The sequence below is a fragment of the Labeo rohita genome, chromosome 2, assembly GCF_022985175.1.
Source record: "Labeo rohita strain BAU-BD-2019 chromosome 2, IGBB_LRoh.1.0, whole genome shotgun sequence".
Lineage (NCBI taxonomy): Eukaryota > Metazoa > Chordata > Actinopteri > Cypriniformes > Cyprinidae > Labeo > Labeo rohita.
Genome location: NC_066870.1, coordinates 36,326,073 through 36,348,670, shown reverse-complemented (window position 1 = coordinate 36,348,670; position 22,598 = coordinate 36,326,073). Strand labels below are relative to the sequence as shown.

General features: G+C 32.8%; 1 protein-coding gene across 1 annotated transcript in view; it reads right to left on the bottom strand.

Moving 5' to 3' along the window:
* Positions 1–493: 493 nt before the first annotated feature.
* LOC127181520 (CUGBP Elav-like family member 5) overlaps positions 494–22,598 on the bottom strand; it is a 192,554-nt gene continuing 170,449 nt past the window's right edge. The window contains exons 7-12 of the mRNA XM_051136301.1: positions 19,238–19,382; positions 9,709–9,918; positions 6,956–7,048; positions 5,954–6,097; positions 2,814–2,985; positions 494–602 (exon numbers count right to left, since the gene is read on the bottom strand). Coding sequence (XP_050992258.1) covers positions 2,858–2,985; positions 5,954–6,097; positions 6,956–7,048; positions 9,709–9,918; positions 19,238–19,382 — 720 coding nt within the window. The 3' untranslated portion in view covers positions 494–602; positions 2,814–2,857. The remainder of the gene's footprint in view (positions 603–2,813; positions 2,986–5,953; positions 6,098–6,955; positions 7,049–9,708; positions 9,919–19,237; positions 19,383–22,598) is intronic.

Genomic DNA, 22,598 nt, shown 5'->3' with positions numbered 1-22,598 from the left:
GAATTAATTGTGTCTAACTCTTAATTGGCATATTATATGATGTAGCATGTATGTAGCGTAAGATAATCGTTCGGTGGTAATATTGTACATGGTTACGGTACCGACAGAGATTAAAAAGATTTGGTCCTCTGGTCCCTACGGGTGAGAGAAAGAGAGTTCGTTATACTGCGTCAGTGTCATTTACACATTTTACCGTTAAACCCTCATTATTCCTCGCCAGGAAAAGCTACGACTGTCTTTTGATATGTGCACGGATCCGTCTTTTGCTTTTTAGCGAACTCTACCAGTCGCAGCCATGCACCGTTCTCCCAAAGTGTTCGGTATAGAGCGTTTTTCAAAAGAGAAAAAAGTTTTCAGTTTGTTTGTTTTCGTCCTCGTCTCCGCCGTCGCTGTCGTCCCCCGTCACGCCAGTCTTTCATCGTGGAAACACACGCTTTCGTTAAATGCGATATGCTTCACAAAACTCCCTTCTTGCGCTTTGTTTGCTTCTTCGTGTGTTTTTTGTGTCGTTTTTTTTGTTTAGTCTTTTTTTTTTTTCGTGTGTTAGTTTTTCAAGAAAAGTTTCCATCCGTCAAAACGTCAAGACTACAACTGTTCAAAACCTGCCAGAGAGAGAGAAAGAGAGAGAAATGTCAGAGTTTGACTCGGGAGACAGACAGCAGCAGCCGAAGAGGAAAACAGCTCAGCTACATGCTGACAGCTTGATACCTGGATGTCAAACCAGGAGCCATCAGGCACAGCCGGAGCCGTGTGAAGCTCAAACTCAGGCCTGCGCTCTTGACATCGCATTAAACGTGATAGAAGCATCCAGAGAGATGACATGATACAGGTGTGCCAATAGATTGCATCATCCACTCGGCGGCTTCAAGAAAACATTTGACTGTTTGCCGGGAGAGTTTAGCGGAGACGTTTGCGGCTTTTGAGGAGAGATTACTTCATTCAGCCACGCTTTTGTGCTTAAAACTTGGGATGTAGCAATACAGGCATTGTGATGATAACAAAAACTGATTATTATGTCTCATTGTGGCCCATTATTATCAATAAGATGGCTGATAACAATAATGATGATAATAATTTAATTATTTCATTTAACTTTTTATTTTAAAAACACAAAAATGTTTAATTTTCAATTAATAATAATTATAAATAAAGTATATAATAATTATTATTATTATTAACAACAATCATAAAAAACAAATAATAATAATAATAATTTCATTATTTTATTTAACTTTTTATTTTAAAAACAAAAAATTGTCATTTTTAATTACTAATAATCATAAAGTACACAATAATTATTATTAACAACAATCATACAAATAAAAACAAATAATAATAATAATAATATATCATCATTATTTTTAATTATTTTATTTTACTTTTTATTTAAAAAAAAATTGTTAATAATAATTTTCAATGACTAATAATTATTAATAAAGTATATAATTGTTATTATTATTAAAAACAACCATAAAATATAATAATAATAATAATACATTATTATTGCTTTATTTTAATATTTTTATTAAAAAATAAAATTATTGTTATTGTCAAAAACACTAGTAAAATCAGGCAAAATATGCTATAAGTTAAAAAATATGATTTATAATAATAATAACAACAACAATAAATTTTATTAATTTAGTATTTATTTCACATTTTTATTCCATAATAATAATAACATTATATGAATAATAATTTATGTTACTTTTTAATTAAAAAATAAAATTGTTAATAAAAAATTTCAATTACTAATAATTATTATTAATGTATATTACTATTGTTATTCAACAACAACAACAACAGCAGCAATATTTTATTGTTGAATGTTAATCTTTTTAAAATAGAAATAATAATTTTCAATTACTATAAATTATTAATAAAGTATAATAATAATAATTATTATTATTAACTACAAAACAACAACGTTAAAATTGAATAATAATAATAATAATAATATTGATAATTATTATTATTTTAATGTTTCTAATAAAAAATGATTCTTGCTGGTAAAATCACTGGTAAAATTAGACAAAAATAATCAAAATCATTTAAATATTACGTTACAAATATGATTTATATAATAAATAATAATAATAATTTATTATTTGCATTATTTTATTTTACATTATATTTCTAAGTAAAATGTAAATTAATAATAATTTATTATTATTATTATTTTTATTTAACATTTTTCTTTTCTCTTTTTCTTGTTGTTGTCATTGTCAAAAATACTAATAGGAATTAAAGTATTACATAAGTTACAATTATTATTTTAATTTGTAAATCAGAACAGACAGATACCTGTCTTACTTAGCATACAATATTGCATTGACAGAGAGTATACTTTTGAAAAAAAGCAGATAATCTTAATTATCTGTTCTCAGTTAATAAGCACATAATTGCAATAAATAAACTACTAATATTACAGAATTGTAAACTGTACTTAATTTTTACACCATGCTTTTCAAAACCATCACTAAGCAGAACTTTAAAAAGTTTGCAAATGAACAAAAGCAACTTTAACTATGTTTTCCACAGAGAGTTTAGAAAAAAGAGTAAAAGCTACAAAATAAACACTATTCTGTCTTGCAAAGCCAAAGTATCTGACTTTGACAGACATTACAGTATGATTTGTATTGTAGGCAGGCCTACTTAGATCAGCATAACTAAATAACTGCGATAAAGGGATGATAAATTCTACACAGACGTCAATGAAATTAGGCATCTTGAGTGAGTCAAACACTTTACATAAGCCTGCAGCACAGTACATTATGATGGACAGCTCTGGCTTTATTAAAATATTGACCCACCTCTCCTAATGGCTGAGAGTGCACGTATGCATCCCTGGCTGTGGTCAGTACGGACGGCTGGCGTCCTTCGGCCGTTTCAGCTGCACTTTCAAGCGTTTCATGCCGATCTGGAAGCCGTTCATGGCCTGGATGGCAGCCTGAGCGCTGGCGGGGTTATCGAAGCTCACAAAGCCTGCAGACGACAGAGAAACCGAGACACTGAGACACTGAGACACTGAGACACTGCGCTGTTAACATGTGCAGTAGAATGGCCACGAACGTCCACTCATTTTTAATTCATGCGGAAGGAAATGGACAACAAATCCTCAAGGAAACAAATAGACTGAGAGGACTGAATCAAATTAAACTAATGGGAGAGAGAGCGAGAGGAACGGCTTGATTTCTGCCGAGGGATCGTGTTCCTGAGAGCCGCCTGTGTAGTGTGAGGAGAATGAATATAAATATATGTGATTCCAGACAGTCAAGGCTTTTGGGGTGAGTGAGGAGACCAATAAACCTTCATTAAACTCACTACGGTCTCACACACACACATCTGGGCCGTGGCACATCACGGTTGCGTGGCACCCTGGGTCCAAAATTAACATTTGGCAAACACTGAATGCATGATAAAATTGCCTTTGGCATGCCAATAAAACGGGTTAATTGCCAATTGGCTGGTAATGTGTTAGGAACTGAAACCTAACGCATGGTTTAAGTCACAATGATAGTGTAACATTAGATGTTTAGAAGGAAAGCCATATGATTCTATTTGGAATTTTAATAATTAGAACTATATTATGGGACTTGATGGATTTATGTTAGCTATATGCATTGTTTAAAGGGAACCCTGGGTATTAAAACTGTATGGCTTAATGACATAAATATGTAGTAGAAAACCCACAAAAATGTACGTTATTTAAAAAATCCACATCGTTTTATGCATATTTTGGACTATGGGAGGCGCCATTATGTGGCATCCTATCAGTATTTTATTTTTTTTTAGAATTGTGTTACGGTAAAAATACCAACAGTGGCGGCCCCCATAGTACAAAATATGTATAAAATGATGTGGATTTTTAAAATGACATCTTTTATGGGTTCTGCTACATATTTCCGTATTAAACCATACAAGTGTTAATACCCAGGGTTAGGAAGATTTTTTTGTTTTTCGAAAACAAGGCTGTATTTATTTGATTACAAATACAAAAAAAAAAACTGCAATATTGTGAAATCTTATTAGAATTTAAAATAGCAGGTTTTTATTGTAATATACTGTAAAATATCATTTATTTCTGTGATCAAAGCTGAATTTTCAGCATCATTACTCCAGTCTTCAGTGTCATGTGGTCCTTCAGAAATCATTTTAATATGCTGATTTGCTGCTCAAAAAACATTTCTGATTATTACCATTGTTGAAAACAGTTGTGCTGCTTACTATTATTGTGAAAACCATGACATAATTTTTAACAGTTACCTCTTTTAATCTTTTTTTTTTTTTTAACATTTGGCAGTTCTGGGAAAAATGTCATAATATAAACTGGAGGGAAAAAGGGTACACTGTAAAAAACAATTTGTTGAGTCAACATAAAATAATTAGTTACCTGGCTGCCTTAACATTTTAAGTTCAGTCAACTCAAAAAAAACTTGAAATGTTAAATTATACTAAGTGACAACTTAGATATTCGATTTGAATCAACTTGAAATTTTAAGGCAGCTGGGTTACTTACCCATCTGTTAAATTTAGCAAACAGAAATATCTTAGTACTTAGTTACTTAGTACAACTTAACATTTCAAGTTGAATAAACTTATTTTAGTTAACTGAACTTAAAATTTTAAGGCAGCAGGGTAACAAATTATTTTAAGCTGACTCAACAAATTGTGTTTTTTATTTTTTACAGTGTAGTTGTGATTTTTTTCTTATAATTCTGAGGAGAAAAAAGCAGAATTGCAAGATATAAACTCAGAATTCTGACGTGGCAATTCAGAGTTAACCTCGTACAATTCTGTTTTTTTTTTTTTTTTTTTTTTTTTTCAGCCATGTAATAATTAAAAAAAGGTTAATTATCTCACAATTCAGACTTTTCTTCTGAGAATTGCAAGTTTATGTCTTCAATTCTGACTTTACATCTCAAATTTCTGACTTTATATACTACCTGTACCACAAGATTTGTGTTTTTTTAAGAAAAGTCTCTTCTGCTTACCAAGCCTGCATTTATTTGATCCAAAGTACAGCGAAAACAATACAATTATTCATCATAATATTTTTTTAATAATAATAATAATAATATGTAATATTTTTACTATTTAAAATAACTGTTTTTTATTTGAATATATTTTAAAATGTAATTTAAAATGTAATTTATTCCTGTGATTTCAAAGCTGAATTTTTAGCATCATTACTCCAGTCACATGATCCTTCAGAAATCATTCTAATATTCTGATTGGCTGCTCAAAAAACATTTATTATTATTATTATTATTTTGAAAACAGCTGAGTAGAATTATTTTTAGGTTTCTTTGATGAATAGAAAGTTTAGAAGAACAGCATTTATCTGAAATAGAAATTATTTGTAACATTATGTTATTTATGTCTTTATCATCACTAAATCAGCATATTAGAATGATTTCTGAAGGATCATGTGACACTGCTGAAAATGTAGCTTTGATCACAGAAATAAATACATTTTAAAATACACTCAAATAGAAAACTGTTATTTTAAATAGTAAAAATTGTACTGTTTTTGCTGACTTTTTCCTCCGCTGAATTGTGAGAAAAAAGCTTTTAAAAATATACTTTCTAAAAAGCAATTATCTTTTTTTTTTTAATCACATGGTGGAAATGGGCTTCCATAAAATATACAGCAGATCAATAAAAATGTTTTTCATGTACATAGGCAACACAATTAAACAAATCATAACAGTGGCACTGATGGAAACAGTGATGGAACCAGTGCTGTTCTTTGATGATTCGAAAGTTCAAAAGAATTTATTTAAATTATTATTATTTTTTCAGTTTATATTTATGACATTTTTCCTAGAACTGGAACGTTTGACATAAAAGGTCAATTTTGGACCCTGATACTTGACCAACTGATTAGAAAGGCGTCAATATACAGTACAGATACAGAGTAAGTGTTTGAGTACAGGAAGGCGTGTCTGACCGAAACATTTGCTCTGATTGGTGGCTCGGTCCATGAACACCTTTGACGAGATGACAGATCCGAACGGAAGAAACATCTGCATTAGCTCGTTATCGCCAAACTCCTGTGGCAGGTGATAGATAAACAAGTTGCAGCCCTCGGGACCTGAAACAGACACACGCATGTTTAATATGCTGTGGCAGACATGAACATGTGTTTTTAGACTTTATGAAAATTATGAAAACACAAATGAAACATATGATGGAGATATAAGACTTAGCTGCAAGATTTATTATTTATTTAGTGCCATGGAATGAAGAAATGAAAAACAACCCCACAATTCTGAGCAGAATTGCTAAATACAAACTCAGAATTCTGACTTTTTTCCTGCAAATCTGACTTTTTTCTTCTGAATTCTGAGTTTATTTCTCACAATTTCATTAAAAAAAATGTAAAAAAAAAATAGCGCCTTTTTATCTCATAATTCCAACTTTTCTTCCCATTTCAGACTTTATATCTTGCTATTCTGACTGAATTCTGCTGAACTGTGAGAAAAAACATAGTCAGATGTATTATAGATATAGATATATAGTCAGTTACTTTTTTTTTTTTGATTCTTCGGCAGAAATGGGCTTCCATAAAATCTACATCAACAACTGATGGAAACCATGTTTTTTTTTTTTTTTTTAATCATTATAGTCTTTATTTGGCCTTTTTTGTGCTCCACTTAGATATTTTCTTTTAATGTTTTATGATTTGTGGCATTTAAAAAGTTCAAACGTGATGGGCCAATCAAGAAACACTGACAGTGATGTCATTATAACTGAAGATTCTAAAATGGAACTCAGTAGTAAAATCTTCACAGGGAAACAGTCAAGCCTTTGATACTTCTAAATAGGACTATCTAATCTGAATTTCATTGGCTCATAACAACAAAAGGGGCTGCAGGGATGCCCGAACGGCAGAGACTGTGAAAGACAGTGATCAGTGAGTGAAATGAAAGCTGTGATTTCTGTCACTCACCTTCCCGTTGCTGCTGCTGCTGTTGCTGGATGATCTGAGCAGGCTGTGGCAGTGTCTGACCTATAGGGGTCAGTGTTGTGGCAGGATATATGGCTGCAGATATACGCATAATCATACATGAGAGAAAGAGAGAGAGGGACAGATGAGGCAAGAATAAGGACAAGACGAAGGTTGACCTTTATATGCTAATGAAATATGACAGGATCACAGTGCAATGAAATCTGAAAGCACGTTCATCATATATCAAACTGATTTAAAATGACAGATCTCTAGGCATCCGTATGATAGCTGTAATATCCAGAAAATTCAAATACAACCTGAGGTTTCAATCACAGCAAAGTCACCTACCAGCAATAACACTCCATGAGGAAAGTTATTTTTCTGTCAAAGTGACATCTGTGAAAATATCGACTGACTGCATGGAATGAAAAATCACTAATGAGATCTCTTTAACATCTCAGCTCTTTCTGCTAAACAGCAGTCAGATTAAATGGAGAGCAAATGTTTCTGAAGAAATGTCCCAAACTGTGCTCGCACAAACGTATCGCAAACCCAATATCTCTGCTTACATCTAGACAATACTGAGATTGCATGACAAAAAAATTAAGACTTTTGCTTAAGTTTTGTGCTCCTCAGGTCCTCAACAATGTCTGCTCATTTTGCAAAAAATTCATTATATGTCAAATTAAATTTCTAAAAACGAAAATATCTTAAATACCTAATTTTTTCCCTAGACAGCGATTAGATCAAATGGACAACAAATTGAGAGTCTCCTGCTTTCACAACGTTTCTCCTGAGGAAAAGACTCCAGTAATCTCAAGTGTCTCCTCTAGATTTTCAGAAAAGATCTCAAAAAAGATCTCTCATTGTTGAGATGAAATCTCAGCAATGTCTCAAACTGTGCTCCAATTTTAAAGATACATTCAAAAAAATATCTAAAAATTGTAATATCTCAAATTACTTAATAGTCTAAATTAGAGAATTCTAAATTCTAAATGGAGAACAAACCGAGAGTCTTCTGCTAGGATTTCGGAACATCTCAAATATCTCAGTTGTTTCTCCTAGACGAAAATTAGATTGAATTGAGAACAAATTGAGAGTCTCCTGCCTCTAAGATGTTTTTTCTACAAAAAGACTGCAGTAATCTCACGTTTCATTTAGAGATCTCAACAATGTCTCAAACTATTTTGCAAAATACATTATAAAATAATTTTCTAAAATTGTAATATCTCAAATACTTCAATTGTTTCTCTTAGACAACGAGATTAAACTGAGAACAAATTGAGAGTTTTGCTGAAGTCTCTTGCTTCTCAAATGTTTCTCTTATTTTTGAAACTGTAGTCTTTTCCTTATGAGAAACATCCAAGAAGCCTATCTTTTTTCTCCATTTAATCTCAGCATTGTCTAGAAAAACCATATCTCCTCTTGAGTTTCAGCTAAGATCTCTCGACGTCTCAAACTGTGCTCCAATTTTTAAGGACACATTCAAGCTCAAATATGATATCTAAAAATTTTAATATCTCAAATTACTCAATTGTTTCTCCTAGATAAGAGTGAGACTAAATGGAGAACAAACTGAGAGTCAGTTATTTCATGTGTCTCCTCTAAAATTTTAGAAGAGATCTCAACAATGTCTCAAACTATGCTCATTTTGCAAAAATACATTCTAAACAAATTTTCCAAAATTATAATATCTCAAATACCTCATTTGTTTCTCCTAGACAACGAGATTAAACTGAGAACAAATTGAGAGTTTTGCTTAAGTCTCCTGCTTCTCAGATGTTTCTTGTAAGAAAACGACTATATTTGTGAAACTGTAGAGGAGACACGTAAGATTATTGGAGTCTTTTTCTTACAAGAAACATCTAAGAAGCAGGAGACTTGTGCAAAAGCCTATCTTTTTTCTCCATTTAATCTCAGCATTGTCTAGAAAAAACGCATCTCCTCTAGAGGTTCAGATGAGATCTCAACAATGTCTCAAACTGTGCTCCAATTGTTAAAGATACTTTCAAGCTCAAACATGATATCTAAAAATTGTAGTATCTCAAATTACTCAATTGTTTCTCCTAGATAACAGTGAGATTAAATGGAGAACAAACGGAGTCTCCTACTGAGAGAAAGACTCCAGTAATCTCATGTGTCTCCTCTAGAATTTTAGAAGAGATCTCAACAATGTCTCAAACTATGCTCATTTTGCAAAAATACATTATAAACAAATTTTCTAAAATTATAATATCTCAAATACCTCATTTGTTTCTCCTAGAACTCAGAACAAATTGAGAGTTTTGCTGAAGTCTTCAGCTTCTCAGATGTTTCTCGTAAGAAAACGACTATATTTTTGAAATTGTAGAGGAGACACGTAAGATTAAGTTTTTTTCTTGTGAGAATACCTCAATAGACAACAGAGAGACTAAACAGAGAACAGATTTGCTGAAGTCTCCTGCTTCTCAGAAAATGTAGAGGAGAAATGTGAGATTACTGGAAACTTTTTCTTAGGAAGAACCATCTAAGAAGCAGGAGACTTGTGCAAAAGCCTATTTTTTTCTCTCTATATTTAATCTCAGTATTGTCTAGCAGAAACTGTATCTCCTCTAGAGTTTCAGATGAGATCTCAACCAGATTCAAATTATATTCATAGCTCTACACTTTTGCTGGATGACAACTACTGACTCTTTTGAGTAAAAAGACATTTTAGGAGAAGATTTGAGACCTAAACGAAACAAAACAAAGCTCTCCACTAGTGTATGCAGTACCTGTGTATTGCTGGACGCCCGTGAAGGCCTGCTGGAGCGTGTCGGCTGCGGTGGGGCTCTGGGTGGAGTACGGCGGCAGGCCGTTGGTGTACACCGCCTCCACCGGATGACCGTTGGCTTGGTGAGGGATTCCGCTGAATCCGTTAACAATGGGAGTCACGATGCTCGGCACAGCGGAGGAGGCCAGATTAGCCGGCGGAGAGCTCAAACCTGCGGTGAGACGGACACAAAAATCACCGATCTGAAAGCAGTGTCATGTCGACACTGAACTTCACAAGCTGGAATCACTTTTAATTACTGGCGGTTTAATGATATTGTGCTGTTTCAACTCAATTCCCCACATCGATTCTACATCTGAATTGATTCCACGTCAGAATGTGCTGACAGCTGATATCGATTCGGCACACTGTGGATGTAACCAGTTTATGCCTGCAGGGCAAATTCAGCCATGATCTGGGGTTTCCACATGCTCGTGTGTTCATTCTGAATTCTAAGTGAATTGAACACACAAAATACCTGCTGACTTATTTAATTTTGTTTCATTACGTAAGGTGCTGAATTTATTTAAATAATTAAGATCACAGATTTCCTACAGATTTCCATGGCATTAAACATCCTAATTCTACACATCGCCACATTTATCATTGTCATTAAATATTATGGTTGTTTTAAAAATGCTTTCAATTTCCAATAAAAGTGTTTTACTCTCAACTCTGCACTCCAAAAAATGCTTTCTTACTTAGTATTTTGGTCTTGTTTTTTTCAGTACAAATATCTAAACATTTTTAAATCAAGATGCATTTACTTTAGAAGTAAAATGACTTAAGATTAAGCCTTGTTTTCTGAAAAAAAAAGGTCGAAATATCAAATTTATTGTGCTTAAATTAAGACAAATTAATCAGTAGGGTTAGAAAACGTAACTGAAAGGGAAAACAGGATTATTAAGATTATTGATACAATTTTAAAAAATACAATTTGATAAAATTTGGATAGAATTTAAAGAAAAAAGTGTAAATGTATTTTGATTTAAGAATATTAACAGAAAAAAGACAAAAATACTATACAATTTTATTTATTTTTTTGCAGTGTATTTGTACTATGGTTATACCCATGTCACATATTTTAATTTTTTACCCACAAATCAGCTCAGAAAATTTGAGAACATTTATATTTCATAAATCCTGATTTTTTTTAGTCACAGTTTCCACAATAACATGAACATTGATAATAATCAGAAATGTTTCTTAAGCAGCAAATCAGCATATTAGAATGATTTCTGAAGGATAATGTGACACTGAAGACTGGAGTAATGATGCTGAAAATTCAGCTTTGATCACAGAAATAAATTACATTTTATAATATATTCAACTAGAAACCAGTTATTTTAAATAAGAATAATATTTCACAATTTTACTGTATTTACAGTATTTTTGATCAAATGAATGCAGCCATGGTGAGCAGAAGAGACTTTTTTCAGGATCATTAAAAAATCTCACTACTGAATATAACTTTGGTAACACTTCTGGGATTGTCTGGGATCATTTACAACCACATTTGGGATCGTTTGAAGCCGCATTTAAACTGCATTTTGGAAGTTCAAAATCGGGGCACCATATCAGTCCATTATATGGAGAAAAATGCAGAAATGTTTTCCTAAAAAAAACATAATTTCTTTACGACTGAAGAAAGAAAGACATGAACATCTTGGATGACAAGTGGGTACATTATATGTGAATCTTTGTTTTGGAAGTGAACTTCTTCTTTAATAAGCAGCAAATTAGGAGTTTACTGAGGCAAAAGCCGTAGTTAATGGTTTGTTAATAGCAAAATCTGGACCTTAAAATAAAGTGTGACCATAACTTTAAAAGTGCTTAGGCCTCAACACAAACTAAAGCCTCATAAATCTTTCCAAACAGCACAGTACAGCAGATGTGTACGGTTTGATGCAGAAGCATAATTATGTACATGTGTGATGTGCTGCGGGCTGTATCTAATGTTGGACAGATCAACACGCTTCAACTTTACTGTCAATCAAACTGCAGAAGAGCAGGTGGTTAGAAAAACAGCTCGGTTAACACTAGACGAGGTGTAAACACAATCCAACATACACACACTGTGCAGAAAAAGAATAATTCATCCTAAAATGAACCGTTTTGTTAAAACGAAACACTAAATGTTAGATGTTATGTAGAATATCTAAGCTTCAGTTTAGCATACAATGAAAATAGGAGCTGATTTCCTACTACAAAAAAGTTTCAAACAGGATAAACAGTGCTCATGATGAAATCACAGAGAAATACAAACACCTGAACGAGCCAGAGAAATATCATCATCTCTCTAGACTGCTGTCTTTGTGTAGTGCACAGTGTGTTTTGTCGACTTTGAAGGGTGTGTGCGGGTCTCTCTGAGGACGGAGCTCTTTAATGTCTGATCTACAGTCGAATGGAAAGAGTCAAATCAAACACATTGTGTTTCTGTGCTGTCCGCTCTTGTGAAACAATCCTGTTCACTGCTGGAAAATCCAGCTGGTAACTACACAGTAGATAGTTTCTACTATTCCAAACTGGATTATTGAATATCCTATATTATTGAATATATTTATTCAGCAAAGATGCATTAAATTGATCAAAAGTGACAGTAAAGACATTCATAGTGTATCATTTATAATGCTTTATTTCAAATAAATGTTTTTACTTACTATTCAATAAAGACTGTAAATCTATTACACAAAAAACATGAAGCACTGGACATAGATAATAAGAAGAAATGTTTAAATCAGCATATTAGAATGATTTCTGAAGGATTATGTGACATTGAAGACAAGTAATGATGTTGAAAATTCAGCTTTGCATCACAGGAATAAATTACATTTTAAAATATACTCAAACAGAAAACAGTATTTAAAATTGTAATAATATTTCACAATATTTTTCAGTTTTTACTGTATTTTTGCTCAAATAAATGCAGCTTTGGTGAGCAGAAGACACTGTTCTGCTCCACATTTATCACCTTATACTGGTTTTAGCTGGATTTTCCAGGAGGATTGTGAAAAGGAAAGTGATAAAGGATGAGAACGAGAGTAGAGAGAAATATGTGTGACCATGAGTCAGAGAGTGTTAATAACACAGAATGACACCTGACAGCGTTTAAACATGAATTCACACGCTCAATGAAATACTGAGCTAAATAAGACTGATGAAGGAAAGAGCTGCTCTTTCACACATATGTACAAAATGAAATTCAACCAGCAGAATTAGACAGATTAATTTGAGGGATTTTACCACAAACACACAAACAAATGTGACCACAAAACCAGTTGTAAGTAGCATGGGTATATTTTTTATTTGTCAGATTTCAGATTTTCAAATAGTTGTATCTTGGTCCTGTCCTAACAAACCATACATCAGTGGAAAGCTTATTCATTCAGCGTTCAGGTGATGTATGAATCTCAATTTCCAAAAATTGACCCTTATGTCTGGTTTTGTGGTCCAGGTCACAAATGTGCTTTACAAATTTATCCCTCAAAACACACCATCAGTGCATGCTAAAAAAAAAAAAAAAAAAAGTAAAAAATGAAAATTCCTTCTTATTTTACACAGAAAGAAAAAATTCTGTGGAGAATGTCCTGACAGATATTTGTAATGAATAAACACCAAAGAAAAAAACAAAACAAAAAACTTCATATTAACACAGTACATTTTTACTGACTTGCAGTAAAAATGTTGTTGTTAACATGTAGTTTAATTTATAAACTATTACAACATTTTTAAAATCATATTTATAATATATATATATATATATATATATATATATATTGTCAGTTGGTTTTAGTAATTTTTATTTTTATTTATTCATTTATTTTTGTAATAAACTCAAACCGGATTTAGGTATTTAAGGTACTTTTATATTTTATATCAGCTTTTTTCAATTGTATTTATTTATTTATTTCATTTTTTAATAGTTTTAAGAATAACAACATTGTCACGTTCATGTTGTTCCAAAACCTGTATGATCTTCTTTCTGCTGTGGAACACACAAAAAAAAGAAATTTTGAAGAATGTCTCAGTTGTTTTTGTCCATACAGTAAAAATAAATAAGTTAGCAACACTGGACTGAAAGAAATGGCGCCATTCTGTGTTTCATAGTAGAAAGAAATTCATACAGGTTTGAAACAACATGAGTGTTAGTAAATGATGGCAGAACTTTTGGGTGAAATACCCCTTTAAGACTAGATATATGATAATCAAGCACCTTAATTTTTGAAGTCATTCTGGCTACAAATTGTGAAATGTGCAGATCTTGGCCAGAAAAATCTGCAAACAGGACCAAATTTTATGCTGACAGTCAAAAGTCTACTCGTAAGACTAGAGGAAAAAATAACAGAAGCTGTGAAATTCTGCCCTACAAAACTTGAAGTGTCTCAGGGTATTGTGTACGTACAGCACTTGACTGCTAGCTAAACAGGTAATGAGTGGATTTGCATTTAATGTTGCAGAAAGTCACATCACAGCACAGCTGTAGTCAAATATTTACTCTTTATGGAGCAGGAATCACTGTGTGTGTGTGTGTGTGTGTGTGTGTGTGTGTGTGTGTGTGTGGGACAGCACAGGCCCAGGAGAGCTTTTGTGTCTTTTGCAGTGCTTTGTGCTGTGCGGGTCCCATGGAGCCGTGATAAATTAGGCTGCCATGTCTACTACTGTCTGTTCCATAGACTGCAAGATATTCTCTGTTTCTCCTAACCACACACACACACATACACACAAACAATTGCACACACACACACACACACACACACACATACACTCACTAACACAGTCTAGAAGCAAAAAAAGGTCAGTAGGCGGTCAGAGTAAAAATCAAATCAATACACAAAGTGAATGCTGGGTGAGTGTATGGTATTATTGTGTATATAAACGTGTTTATGTGTTCACTCGGTATATTATATGGTCAGTGAGAAGAATATTATAACACACTCTCTCTTCTGCGGTCATAAAGAATCAGTTTACACAACACATCCGTGGTAGAGTGCAGTATGCATGTCTTATTAAGAGCCGAAAACACACTACACACATCTAATATAGTAGTAATATAGTACAGTATATTAATATATGTAAGTAGTATAGTATTATTATTTCATGTAATATTAATGTATCTCACTGATCATTACTTAATTAAAAATACATTAATATTATGAATGTATAAGAGATATTCTGTATATAATATTTTAATCTAAGATATTAAATGATATATATATATATATATATATATATAAAATATGATATAAAATAACTTAATATATGTATTATAATTATAATTATTAATTTAAAACACATATGTATAAATATATATAGTATTACATAAATCGTTTTTTATTTTTTATATTTTAATATATTTTTCATATATATATATATACAGTGGGTACAGAGAGTATTCAGACCCCCTTAAATTTTTCACTCTTTGTTATATTGCAGCCATTTGCTAAAATCAATTAAGTTCATTTTTTTTCCTCATTAATGTACACACAGCACCCCATATTGACAGAAAAACACAGAATTGTTGACATTTTTGCAGATTTATTAAAAAAGAAAAACTGAAATATCACATGGTCCTAAGTATTCAGACGCTTTGCTCAGTATTTAGTAGAAGCACCCTTTTGATCTAATACAGCCATGAGTCTTTTTGGGAAAGATGCAACAAGTTTTTCACACCTGGATTTGGGGATCCTCTGCCATTCCTCCTTGCAGATCCTCTCCAGTTCTGTCAGGTTGGATGGTAAACGTTGGTGGACAGCCATTTTTAGGTCTCTCCAGAGATGCTCAGTTGGGTTTAAGTCAGGGCTCTGGCTGGACCATTCAAGAACAGTCACAGAGTTGTTGTGAAGCCACTCCTTCGTTATTTTAGCTGTGTGCTTAGGGTCATTGTCTTGTTGGAAGGTAAACCTTCGGCCCAGTCTGAGGTCCTGAGCAGTCTGGAGAAGGTTTTCGTCCAGGATATCCCTGTACTTGGCCGTGTTCATCTTTCCCTCGATTGCAACCAGTCGTCCTGTCCCTGCAGCTGAAAAACACCCCCACAGCATGATGCTGCCACCACCATGCTTCACTGTTGGGACTGTATTGGACAGGTGATGAGCAGTGCCTGGTTTTCTCCACACATACCGCTTAGAATTAAGGCCAAAAAGTTCTATCTTGGTCTCATCAGACCAGAGAATCTTATTTCTCACCATCTTGGAGTCCTTCAGGTGGGCTTTCATGTGTCTTGCACTGAGGAGAGGCTTCCGTCGGGCCACTCTGCCATAAAGCCCCGAATGGTGGAGGGCTGCAGTAATGGTTGACTTTCTACAACTTTCTCCCATCTCCCGTCTGCATCTCTGGAACTCAGCCACAGTGATCTTTGGGTTCTTCTTTACCTCTCTCACCAAGGCTCTTCTCCCCCGATAGCTCAGTTTGGCCGGATGGCCAGCTCTAGGAAGGGTTCTGGTCGTCCCAAACGTCTTCCATTTAAGGATTATGGAGGCCACTGTGCTCTTAGGAACCTTAAGTGCAGCAGAAATGTTTTTGTAACCTTGGCCAGATCTGTGCCTTGCTACAATTCTGTCTCTGAGCTCTTCAGGCAGTTCCTTTGACCTCATGATTCTCATTTGCTCTGACATGCACTGTGAGCTGTAAGGTCTTATATAGACAGGTGTGTGGCTTTCCTAATCAAGTCAGTCCAGTCAGTATAATCAAACACAGCTGGACTCAAATGAAGGTGTAAAACCATCTCAAGGATGATCAGAAGAAGTGGACAGCATCTGAGTTCAGTATATGAGTGTCACAGCAAAGGGTCTGAATACTTAGGACCATGTGATATTTCAGTTTTTCTTTTTTAATAAATCTGCAAAAATGTCAACAATTCTGTGTTTTTCTGTCAATATGGGGTGCTGTGTGTACATTAATGAGGAAAAAAAATGAACTTAAATGATTTTAGCAAATGGCTGCAATATAACAAAGAGCGAAAAATTTAAGGGGGTCTGAATACTTTCCATACCCACTGTATATATATATATACACACACACACACAATATTTTATTTATTAATTATATAATTATACAATTCTAATATTACTAATTAAAAAACATATTAACATATAAATTATATATATATATATATATATATATATATATAGTTTTTGGCTTTTTTAATAATATTCAAATTACAATATTATATATATAAAATATATTTATATTTATGGTAATTTTCTGTAAAGGACATTAATAATAAGACAAGTGTTAATAAATAGGAGAAATAAAGGAAAAGGCGAAGAGTGGAAGTTTAATTTTGTGTTAAATGTGATCAGTGGCTGTTTGTCGGAGGGGAAGTGACCCTCGGACACATTTGCATAAAGCATCAGAGCGTGCTGGTCTCAGATCAACATCCTGCTGGTCACATCATTAGTTTCATTAGGATATGAAAGGCAAACGCTGAGCCCAGAACAGCACCCAGACTAAAGGTCATCCTGCGCAGATGAAAGCATCTGTTCTGTGTGGGCACAGATCGCTCGAGCGCAAGATGATTACGCTTGTCAGTCAAAGGCCTGGCATTTCAAATGCTGTGCAATTACAGGAGACTCAAACCAATCACAAAGCGTCTGAATAAAATCCATGTGCCTTTTGGGGAGCTGCATGTATACATAATTAAAGAGCATATAAACTCAAAACTGCACTGTTAGTGTGTGTGTGTTACTATAGCTTTGAAGTCAACTATATGCTAGTTTCCTCCAAAATATATCTTCTGAACATCTAGAGTGCACTTTGAACATCAAGTCTCGACCAGTGGATGGATTTAAAATGCTTCTCAAATTCAGGATTTTGTTTTCATGTGGGACCCTGTGGACTATCCTGTATCCCTTTTTTAAGCATCTTCTCTAAAAGTGAGTGCCTGCAGCTATGTGTGTTTGTGTGTGTTTGCAGCGGTCACTATTTGAAACGCATCCGTGAGCTCATCGATTCCCACGGATCAATAGGAATCTCTGGCGCGTTCCAGTCCATGACACTGATCAGGTGAGTTGGGAGTGAAAGCTGATATTCAGCGTGAGATGTGGTTTGATAGAGTGCAAATCTGGGATACTTACTGCCAGTAAACTGATCTAATGTAACACATGTAACAAAAAATGTAATGTATACTAATTTTGCAGAGCTGACTTTTTACCATCTACACACATGCACACACACACACACACACAAAATATTACATAAAAATGTACTTTAGGAAATAGATAATAGATCATATTTTACAATGTCTCATTTCTTAATATTAGTTTATGTTTTAGCTAACATGAACTAAAAATCAGCAACATATTTTTACAGCATATATTCATCTTTTAATCTGAAGTTTTTCAAATGCTTTCCATAGTTATTACAATAAATGCAATAAATAATAAATGCTGGATCTGAGTCCTGAAATGACCTCATATTGCAATAACACTGGTTATTCTGAAGTTTTTCAAATGATTTCCATATTTTCCAAATTTCCAGCATATATTTATTTTTGTTAATGTTAGTTAACTGAATTACAATTAAATGCATTCGTTCATTGTTTAAGTTAGTTCACAGTGCATTTAATTAACATTAACTAATAAATATTTGTCATGTTATATAGTATAGTTTTTGTTAATATTTTGAAGTAGGTTTTATTTTTATATTTTATATTTTACTTTAAATTTTTTTTAAGTTTTAGCAATTTTTTTGTGGTTTTGGCATTTCTATTAGTTCTTTTTAAATTATGTCTATATAGTTTTTGTATTTATTAGTTTTAGTTTATTTTCACTTTTTTTTTTTTAATTTTAGTACTTCAATTTAAACCAAATGGCAAAGAAAAATGTTGCCTTTGCAAACTTGCTGAAATATAAGTTTGTTTTTTATATTTTGATTAAGAAATTTACTTATTTTACTTATTTAAATAAGTATTTTACTTATTTAATTAGATTTTTTACCATTTACAGTAAGCTTACGCTTGTATATTTTATTTCAGTTTTTTGAAAAACTTTTTTTATGGTTCTAGTTAACTATAATAACCCTGTGTAAGTTTATGTTAACTAATGTAGTTAATTCATGCTAATAAATAGGAAATTGCTGTAAATTGTTATGAAAATCCGATCAGGTTTAATGAAGATATTGTAAATTTCCTACTGTAAATATATCAAAACTTAATTTTTGATTAGTAATATGAATTGCTAAGAACTTCATTTGGACAACTTTAAAGACGATTTCTCAATATTTCGATTTTTTTGTTAACAAAACAAAAAAATTGTGATTTTAATAATGCATTAGTAAATGCTGAAATTAACATTAACTAAGATTAATAAATGCTGTAGAAGTATTGTTCATTCACTAGAGTAGTTGACTAATAAACCTTATTGTAAAGTGTTACCGATAAACTTATGTCCTGCCCTACAGTTTGTTGTGTTGAATATCCAGTTTCACAAAACACATCACATTACTGAAGTCTTAAGCACTTCTGCTGAATTTTAGTAAGAAATTTGAGGACTCACCTGACACAGGTGTCATCGGGGTGGGTGGCAGGCCGTTCATGTTGAGTGCCCCCACCTGGTGAATCTGAGTCGCTGGAAACGCCACACTGGGCGCTAAATATCCGCCGTGAGAAGCCGCCATAATCGCTGCCTGCTGCTGCATCAGCTAAATCAACAAAACAAGAGAGAAAACATTTTATTAAATACACAACCTGCAAATGCATCTCATTTTATTGAAAATGAAAGATCTTTTACCCAAAAAAGTATGAGGTTCCAGATGTGCCAAAAAAGAGTTGACTGCTTTGTGCTTCGTACTATACATTTGTCTTTGTCTACAGTCATTGACTACTTGTTCAGGCAAATCAGTATATGATGATGTGTATGTTGTCTGTTGACATCTTCTTAATCAGTGGTCCTGACATCTTTTTCTCTGTAGTTTTTACTGTCGTCCTTATTGTTGTTTTGTTTTGTCGTCCTTACTGTCATCTTATTCTGTCGTCCTAATGTCGTGTTGTTCTGTCATCTTTAAGTGCAGTAAAGTTAGTTTTAGATTTGATATTTGCTGCATATTTGACTAGGCTGCTTTAGGGATCGTCTACAAATCTACCTCACAGTATGAAAGGGCAGTCCAAAGGACAAAACAATTCCCATGAATTATTGGACTTGAAGTAAGAACGACAGAACAAGATGACAGAACAAGACAAACACTAATAATGACAGAATAAGACGACAGGAACGACGATAGTCAGGATGACAGAAGAAGATGACAGAGCAAAACAACAACCTTTGGAACATGGGAAAAAACCCTTTTGGTGAATTACTGTAGTTTTTTCTAAACATATTTGTGCATTGTACATACAGTAAAAGAGATCTGGCAAAACCTCATCTGTAGAAGTAAGTGTTATTACTAAAAACATACTACCTCCTTTGTAACATGAAAAAAAAAAAACTTGTAGCTTTTTTTCTCCATTCTTTTCATGGAAATATTTGTGTACTGTACGGACAGTAAGGGAGAAATTAGAAAAAAAAGTAAAAAAAAAAAAGTATTTTTTTTTCTAAGGTGAGATATTGGCAAAATATATTTAGTCAGTTTTCCCACTAGGCATTTACTACAGTCCTGTAAACATTAATTTGAATGAATTATTGGACTTTGTTTTGTACTGTAAGGTAAATTTGCAGACGGTCCCTAAAGCAGCCTAGTCCAATATGCAGCAAATATCAAATCTAAGACTAACTTTACTACTCTTAAAGATGACAGAACAACATGACATTAGAACGACAGAATAAGATGACAGGAAAGATGACAGTAAGGACGACAGATCAAGATGACAGAGCAAAACGACAATAAGGACAACAGTAAAAACAACAGAAAAAAAGCAGCCAGGATGACAGATTAAGACGATGTCAACAAACAACATACACGTCAACATATACCGATTTACCTGAACAGGTAGGCAGTGACTGTAGGCAAAGAATAAGGTATAGTACAAAGCACAAAGCAGTTGACTGATTTTGGCACATCTGGAACCTCATAAAAAAGCACTGTACCAGAGATTGCAATATCATGGTACTGAAAGATTATCATATATATAATGGCATTTATGTGGTACTCTGAGGTACTTTAAAAAAAATATGTCCCAAAAACTTTATTTTACAGTCTCTGCTCAGTCTCTGCTCTGCATACTATGAACTTATTATAGCAATTACAATAACTGGGTAATAGCTAGGTACTACTAGGTACTTACTTACTACTAGGTACATACTTTATACTACCCAGTATGTTCTTGGTTAAGTACACATACTGTAATTTTACTGCAATTTCAATTGTATGAAAAAGTCTGAATTGTGAGATAAAAAGTTCTATTCTTCTATTCTATTCTATTCTATTCTATTCTATTCTATTCTATTATACATGTTATTTTCTGTTATGTTCTATGACTCTGTTTTGTTTGATCCTATTTGGCCCTGTTCAATTCCATATGGTTCTATTCAGTCTGTTCTGTTCTATTCTATTCTATTCTATTCTATTCTATTCTATTCTATTCTATTAACTTTTGTTATATCCTATGACTATTTTGTAGATTATATATTGTTGTGTTAAATTCTATGTGGCTCTATTCTATTTTATTCTATTATGTTTTGTTTAACGTCAGTTCTATCCTATGACTATTTTTAGATTCTATATAATTCTGTTCAATTCTATGTGGTTCTATTCTATTCTATTCTACATGGTTGTTTTCTGTTTTGTTTTGTTTGATTCTATTTGGCACTGTTCTATTCTATTCTATTCTATTCTAGTTTCTTTTAACTTTTGTTCTATAATATGACTATTTTTTAGATTCTGTATGGTTCTGTTAAACTCTGTGTGGTTCTATTCTATTCTATTCTATTCTATTCTATTCTATTCTAAACTTCTGTTATATTCTATGACTATTTTGTAGATTATATATTGTGTTAAATTCTATGTGGCTCTACTCTATTTCATTCTATTATGTTTTGTTTAACGTTTGTTCTATCCTATGACTATTTTTAAATTCTATATAATTCTGTTAAATTCTATGTGGTTCTATTCTATTCTATTCTATTCTATTCTATTCTACATGGCTGTTTTCTGTTCTGTTTTGTTTGATTCTATTTGGCACTGTTCTATTCTATTCTATTTTATTCTAGTTTCTTTTAACTTCTGTTCTATCATATGACTATTTTTTAGATTCTATATGGTTCTGTTAAACTCTGTGTGGTTCTATTCTATTCTATTCTGTTCTATTCTATTTTAATTCTATTCTACTTTATTTTATTTTCTGTTCTGTTCTACCCTGTTCTAAGCACATACTATGAACTTATCATAGCAATTACAATAAGTGGGTAATAACTAGGTACTACTCGGTACTTACTTTATACTACCCAGTATGTTCTTGGTTAAGTACACATACTGTAAAATAAAGTGTAACCCATATTACCATAGTATCTTGTTCACAAAAAATAGTAGTATGCTACTTCTTTGTACTTGTTAGTTATAACTTCTCCCTGTCAGAGATGCTACATGTGTCTGTAGGTGTTCACCTAAATTTGATCAAAGTACAATCCTAAAGTGAATTAACGAGCACAAATGCACTGTGCCATAGCTAATTACTGTAATTATGTCACTATGGCAACAACCATCTGCGCAAACACAACAGTACGAAACAGACGTGATGTTCCATGGAGTAAATAATAAAGGCTGGATCTGAGTCCTGAAATGACCTTATATTGCAATAACAGATTTTATTCTGGCCAAATAAAATCTATATTTGATACTGTAAATGCAGGATATAAACAGTTCCGTTGAAGGAAGTTTATTAAACAAACAAAAAAGTTTTTCATATGCTATCCATATTTTCCA